This window comes from Dendropsophus ebraccatus, chromosome 9 (genome assembly GCF_027789765.1).
Source record: "Dendropsophus ebraccatus isolate aDenEbr1 chromosome 9, aDenEbr1.pat, whole genome shotgun sequence".
Taxonomy (NCBI): Eukaryota; Metazoa; Chordata; class Amphibia; order Anura; family Hylidae; genus Dendropsophus; species Dendropsophus ebraccatus.
This window is the reverse complement of record NC_091462.1, coordinates 101,208,325-101,215,092: the sequence shown is the minus strand read 5'-3', so window position 1 is coordinate 101,215,092 and position 6,768 is coordinate 101,208,325. Positions and strand designations below refer to the sequence as shown.

The following is a 6,768-nucleotide window of genomic DNA, read 5'->3' as shown; positions in this document are numbered from 1 at the left end:
CCAGTCTGACACAGTGCTCTCTGCTGCCACCTCTGTCCATGTCAGGAACTGTCCTGAGCAGTACCAAATCTTCATAGAAAACCTCTCCTGCTCTGGACAATTCCTGACATGGACAGAGGTGGCAGCAGAGAGCACTGTGACAGACTGGAAAGAATACACCACTTGAAAGAAAAAAAAAATTAGCCGAGTACCCCTTTAAGTGACTTACTTGGATATCTTTACTAAGACTATGGCGTTAACCATGTCCAAGGACGCCTGTTTTTGTGACTGCCGGAGAGCTCAGTGATCCGACCCCCCTGACTTCTACCATTTGAAAGAAAGCCCCTTCAAGTGTTGATAATACTGAACTAGAAATAAGAAAAATGTAAGAAATACAGAACAGCAATACAGAAGGCAAATGTTTATTTTAGCGGCAAGTGCTAATCTACTGAAACGGAAGGTCAGAGAGGAACTGCAGACCAATGGCTTCTAGACCTTACTGTGTCAGAAAGGTAGGGGCAATGCTGGATTCTGTGACTGGATCCCATTATGACCCATGCTGACTGCTGCCAAGGAGTGAAGAGGATACAGAAGGGATGTTAATAAATACATACTGTTAAAGGGGAACTCTTAGCCAGTGGAATGCGGGATATTAATATACACATATACAAAATAAAAAATAAAAAAAACAGTTCAGGGGATATAGAAGTTCCAGTTTAAATCTGGGTCAGAGGTAGGAACTTTTGGTAGTAACTCTTGGTGACGTCAATCATGAGTTCCTGTGTGCATTCTGGGAGCTCTCCTGAGAACAGGCCTAAAGGGGAAGAAGGGAAAGGAGCAGAAGTCAGATAAAGTCTGTAGGGTCGGAGAGTCACATGTCTGGGCAGGTTATTGTACAGTATGCACATTACTGGTTACACGGAAGATGTTGGGTGTCCGCTGTACTGCACAGGCTATTACATCTACACACATAATACAGGACTGCATTCACACTGCATCCCACTTCTATATAGCAAAAGGAGAGGGAGACGATTAGGAAAGGATTGAGCATCACATAGACTGGGGGGACACTGTGCAGACTGAGATGGAGAGGTGGAATCACTGGAGCTTAAAGCAGCCAAAGCCATTACAGGGACTGTGTAGGGGAGGTGCAGCACGCAAGGGAAGTGAAGACACAAGTATGGTAAATCAGGTGAGGGAGGGTCATCAAGAGGAGAGGAGAAGCCAACATGGTAAGTGAGGGGAGGGGGAGTAATCACAGGAGAGGAGGAGGAGCCAACATGGGAAGTGAGGAGAGGGGGAGCAATCACAGGAGAGGAGGGGCAACATGGTGAGGAGAAGGGGAGTAATCACAGGAGAGGAAAAGGAGGAAGAGCAACATGAGAAGTGAGGGGAGGGGGAGTAATCACAGGAGAGGAGGAGGAGCCAACATGGGAAGTGAGGAGAGGGGGAGTAATCACAGGAGAGGAGCGACATGGGAAGTGAGGAGAGGGGGAGGGGCAACATGGGAAGTGAGGAGAGGGGGAGTAATTACAGGAGAGGAGAAGGAGGAGGATTAAAATGGGAAGTGAGGAGAGGGGGAGTAATCACAGAAGAGGAGGAGGGGCAACATGGTGAGGAGAAGGGGAGTAATCACAGGAGAGGAAAAGGAGGAAGAGCAACATGAGAAGTGAGAAGAGGGGGAGTAATCACAGGAGAGGAAAAGGAGGAAGAGCAACATGAGAAGTGAGGAGAGGTGGAATAATCACAGGAGAGGAGGAGGGGCAACATGGTGAGGAGAGGGGGAGTAATCCCAGGAGAGGAAAAGGAGGAGGAGTAACATGAGAAGTGAGGAGAGGTGAAGTAATCACAGGAGAGGAAAAGGAGGAGGAGCAACATGAGAAGTGAGGAGAGGGGGAGTAATCACAGGAGAGGAGGAGGAGCAACATGAGAAGTGAGGAGAGGGGGAGTAATCACAGGAGAGGAGGAGGAGCAACATGAGAAGTGAGGAGAGGTGGAGTAATCACAGGAGAGGAGGAGGGGCAACATGGTGAGGAGAGGGGGAGTAATCACAGGAGAGGAAAAGGAGGAGGAGCAACATGAGAAGTGAGGAGAGGCAACATGGGGAGTGAGGAGAGGGGGAGTAATCACAGGAGAGGAAGAGAAGGATACAACATGAGAAGTGAGGAGAGGTGGAGTAATCACAGGAGAAGAGGAGGGGCAACATGGTGAGGAGAGGGGGAGTAATCACAGGAGAGGAAAAGGAGGAGGAGCAACATGAGAAGTGAGGAGAGGCAACATGGGGAGTGAGGAGAGGGGGAGTAATCACAGGAGAGGAAGAGAAGGATACAACATGAGAAGTGAGGAGAGGTGGAGTAATCACAGGAGAGGAGGAGGGGCAACATGGTGAGGAGAGGTGGAGTAATCACAGGAGAGGAGGAGGGGCAACATGGGGAGTGAGGAGAGGGGGAGTAATCACAGGAGAGGAAGAGAAGGATACAACATGGGAAGTGAGGAGAGGGGGAGTAATCACAGGAGATGTATAAGAGAGGAGGAGCAACATGGAAAGGAGAAGGGAAGCCATCACAGGCCATGTGTAGCAGAGGAGGAGCCAACATGAGATACAAGGAGAAGCAACGTCATATTAGGGACTGTTAAGGTAAGAAGCCAAAATGGCACATGAGAAGGAGAGGTGGAATCACTGCAGGGCACGTGTAGGAAAGAACGAGGACAGGTGAAGGCATCACAGGGAAATGTGGAGGAGAAGCCAACATAGACAGAGCATATGGAGCTATTAGAAGGACTGCTGAGGAGAAAAGAGATTGCACATAAATGAGGAGAAGCAGGGACGGCTTAGGAGAGGAGCACGGACATAAGAAGAAGAAAGAGAGGCAGAGTCATCAAGGAGATGGAGAAGAAGAGGGGAACTATCATAAAAGGGGGAGATGTATTAAGCAATCTTACTTTAAGGCTGTCCTTTGTTGCCTATTGCAACCAATCACAGCTCAGCTTTGGTTTATTAATGGGTCCTGGTAAAATGAGAGCTGAGCTGTGATTGGTTACTGATCCCAGCATAACAATGAACAATGTGCAATTACACTGAACGATTAGTGAAAAAATGTGGAACTTGAGCGAACGAATGTGGAATTACAGCAAACTATTACTGATAATTTTAGGTTCAGATCTAAATCAATGATCAACGACACACAAACGATTTTTCGATCATTACCTGCAATTACACAGAGTGATTATCGTTTAAATTCGAACGATATAACGATTTTTTGCACAATAATCGTCCTGTGGAATAGGGCCCTTAGTCTCATTCTAATGCTATCCCCGCCATGTGCACTTACCGGGGCAGCCAGAAAACACAGTAAATGGGGGCACCACCGTTTCAGGGGGCAAAACAGTATTGTCCAGTATTTTGCAGCAGTCTTTCAGGACACATCTCCGGCCCTGTACACAATACAAGAATCAATAAGTCTGCTGGATATTTTCAGATATTATGGCATACGAATTAAATTTAAAGGGGCATTCACATTATCACACAATATTCCCTATACACAGGATCGATGGGGGTCTGAGTGGCAAAAATGGAGGACATATGCCCCCCCCCCCCAAAAAAAAAAAAAAAAAAAAAAAAACTGCGCAGCAACGTGCATGCACTTGGAAATTTTCAGAAGCTCCATAGAGAATAAATGAGTCTTGGCTTCTTCATTCGGTTGGACCTCCACTGATTTTCTAGTTATCCCCTATAATGTTTGGTCATGAGAAGACCCCTTTAAATACAGTATTTAACAGGATACTTTGCAGTGTCCCAGTTCCATTTGGTCTCTATGGTACTTACAATGACGCAGTTCTTCCCTATGTGTACATAGGAGCCTATCTGTGCCGCATTCACCACACAGTCCTCTTCTATAAAGACGTGGTCCCCGATGTGTAAGGGGAAAAATGCCACCCTGTAGGAGCAAAGATACAGACTGGTCACCCAGCCATCTTGCAGACCACAATACCCCTGAGCCAAAGCATTGTCTGTGCCACCATGTGTGCCATAGTCCCAGGCCGCTATCCTTGCTAGGGGCGCACGTGTACATTGCCTCGGTATAATTATCCGCTACCTCTTTTATTCCACATTAAGGAACCTTTTATACCAAAGACCCAGTTTTCTTCCAGTGTGAATAAGATAATTGCTGTTTAGCGGGGCGGCCGCTTCTTTTATAAATGGAACAGACTGAAAAGCTTCATCACCAATTATGGACAATCTGAGCGGACTAAGAATAACGCTGTGTATTGGGAATAGAGGGACAGGACATGTAATGAGCCCCGGGCACCAATGGCTATTAGCCGCCAGGTCTCCTCTGTACAGGAACAAAGGCTCCAGATTATACAAACACTTATACAACAAGTGCAGGCAGGGGGCGACAATGAGCACATGTGACCGCTCCTGCCAGGGGAGAGAACTTCTACAGCATGATGGCAGTGACAGTCATAATCATGAAAGAAGACGCTCTATTATAATAACACTATTGGCTCTTTATGCAGAAATTGGTGAACGCTCTACTTTAAACTGCTTAACACACCATAACCTTTTATATTATATACTTTGAACTATACAGCTATAGAAGTTGAAGTTGTGTAGAAATCTTGCAGTATGTTCACACAGGTGGACAGCAGGTTGGACGAATCTAACACGCTGATAGCCCCCTAATGCGCACAGGGCACCGAGGAGGAAGGTATGTCTCTTACCTTACTCTTCGGTGCTGTTCCTGTGCAGTTAGTAGTTGAATCCATGGCCTGGAGCACTGTTAGGAGCCTTGCCCTGCCCCGATCGCGCCCGGATCAGCGTGATGGGGGCAGGGCAGTGCTCCTAACGGTGCTTCAGGTGATGGATTCAACTACTAACTGCACAGGAACAGCGCTGAGGAGGAAAGTAAGAGACATACCTTCCTCCTCTGTGCCCTGTGCGCATTAGGGGGCTATAAGCAGATGAGATTAGTCTACCGTTCTGATAGTTCCCCTTTAATAAGAATAAAATCTCACTGAACTCAATGCGTAGAGAAGGATAAGGAATATTGGATAGTAACATGACTGATCCTTAAGTTCTCAGGAAAATAAGCCACTGCCAAAGGAGATTGGTGGTGGCCTACACCCCCATTCAGAACACATGAACGCTCGGCTATGTCCCATGACTGAAGGTTACATAGAAATGAGTCAGGTGATCTTCACTTTTAAAGAAGGGAAAAGGGACATCTGTAAAAGCCGTATTAGAAGGCTGGATTAAGCGAGCGCCGATGTGCTAGATCTGTGTGTGCTTACAGAGCCTATTACACAGCTTGGTAATTGTGTGGGCAGCCATTGGAATTCCCTATTAGGGTGCCTTCACACGTACCGTATCGTTGCGTTTTTATCGCTGCGTTTTTTCCATGCGCTTTTTGATTTTCACATGATTTTCATGTGAAAATCAAAACTCGCATGTAAAAATCGCACCAAAAACGCAGCGATACGGTACGTGTGAAGCTACCCTTAGGCTGGGTTCACACTGCATTTTTAGCATACGTTTAACGGATCCGTTTTTTTTTTATGGACAAAAAAAAATATTGTCAGCAACGTTTTTGTGTCCGTCAAAAAAAAAAAAAAACTGATCCGTTTTGATTCGTTTTTTTATAATGGAAGTCAATGGAAAAACGGATCATAACTGATGCACACAAATGCATCCGTTTTTGCAATCCGTTTTTTTTCAAAAAATGGATTGCAAAAACGCAGTGTGAACCCAGCCTTACACGGAGAGATATGCAGCCGCAGACGATAATTTATAAACATATTGAAAGACAATGATCAGCCAATAGGAACAATTGCTCACTCCTAGACGTATTGTTCTTCTTACATGGGGCAATATCTGCCTGATTCCGCAGTAATCCCCCCCGTGTAATAAGGCCTTAACATATGCAAATAAAAAACAGCACTTCATCCCATCTCCGCCTCACCCTTTGCTAAACTTTTTGAACGGCGGCCTGATCACGCTTCGGCTTTTGATGACGCAGTGTCGCCCCACACGAACGTTCGCCAGGTCCCCTCTGATAATACAGTCGTTCATGACTATTGTCTGCAAAGAGGAAACACAGATTGATAAATAGGAATAGATCATGTAATCTGAACAATGTCATTTATTTGATCCCAGTTCTGCAGGCTTCAGAGCTGAACTCTCCCAGCGTCCTCTGCTGATTTTACGTCTGCACAGACCTTGCACTGGAAAATTGCATTCTTCTAGTAATCTGATGTACGAAAACTTAAAAAGTGACACTGTCCGTGTCCCCCCCTATTTGCATTTTGACTGTTCTCCACGGGTGTAAAGGGTAAATGTTACGGCTTTCATTACTTATTTTATATCACACATGAGGTGCTTGTTCTGGTAAAATGGTGTTCAGAGGTGAAATAGGCTTTATGCTGGGTGATAATTTATGGGAGCAGATCGCCATGATAGTGGCTACGTGTACACGGCCAGGTGTATGTCCTGCCCAGTCTGGTCTAAGACACTAGATTATGTAGCAAACCTGATAAACGGGAGATAGGGATCTGTGCTGACCGGAGGAGGGAGCAGCTAATCTCACACCAATTGTCCGCTTTACCTATAATCAATTAGAAGGACGGCCGCGGCGTACACTGATTTCCTGTAAGGAGCGTGAAGGTGCCATGTGCTCGCTCATGGCCTGCAGGGGTCTAAGGGTCCGCTTACACAGGTAGACAGCTGCTTGGTATGAGCAGTGATGGACATTGTACAAGTCTTCACACGGCCACATACAGGGTCAGCCT

At 46.2% G+C, this 6,768-nt stretch overlaps 1 protein-coding gene across 1 annotated transcript in view; it reads right to left on the bottom strand.

Moving 5' to 3' along the window:
- Positions 1 to 385: 385 nt before the first annotated feature.
- Positions 386 to 6,768, bottom strand: part of DCTN5 (dynactin subunit 5) — a 9,297-nt gene continuing 2,914 nt past the window's right edge. Inside the window, exons 3-6 of the mRNA XM_069984077.1 lie at positions 5,943 to 6,061; positions 3,806 to 3,917; positions 3,312 to 3,414; positions 386 to 793 (exon numbers count right to left, since the gene is read on the bottom strand). Coding sequence (XP_069840178.1) covers positions 696 to 793; positions 3,312 to 3,414; positions 3,806 to 3,917; positions 5,943 to 6,061 — 432 coding nt within the window. The 3' untranslated portion in view covers positions 386 to 695. The remainder of the gene's footprint in view (positions 794 to 3,311; positions 3,415 to 3,805; positions 3,918 to 5,942; positions 6,062 to 6,768) is intronic.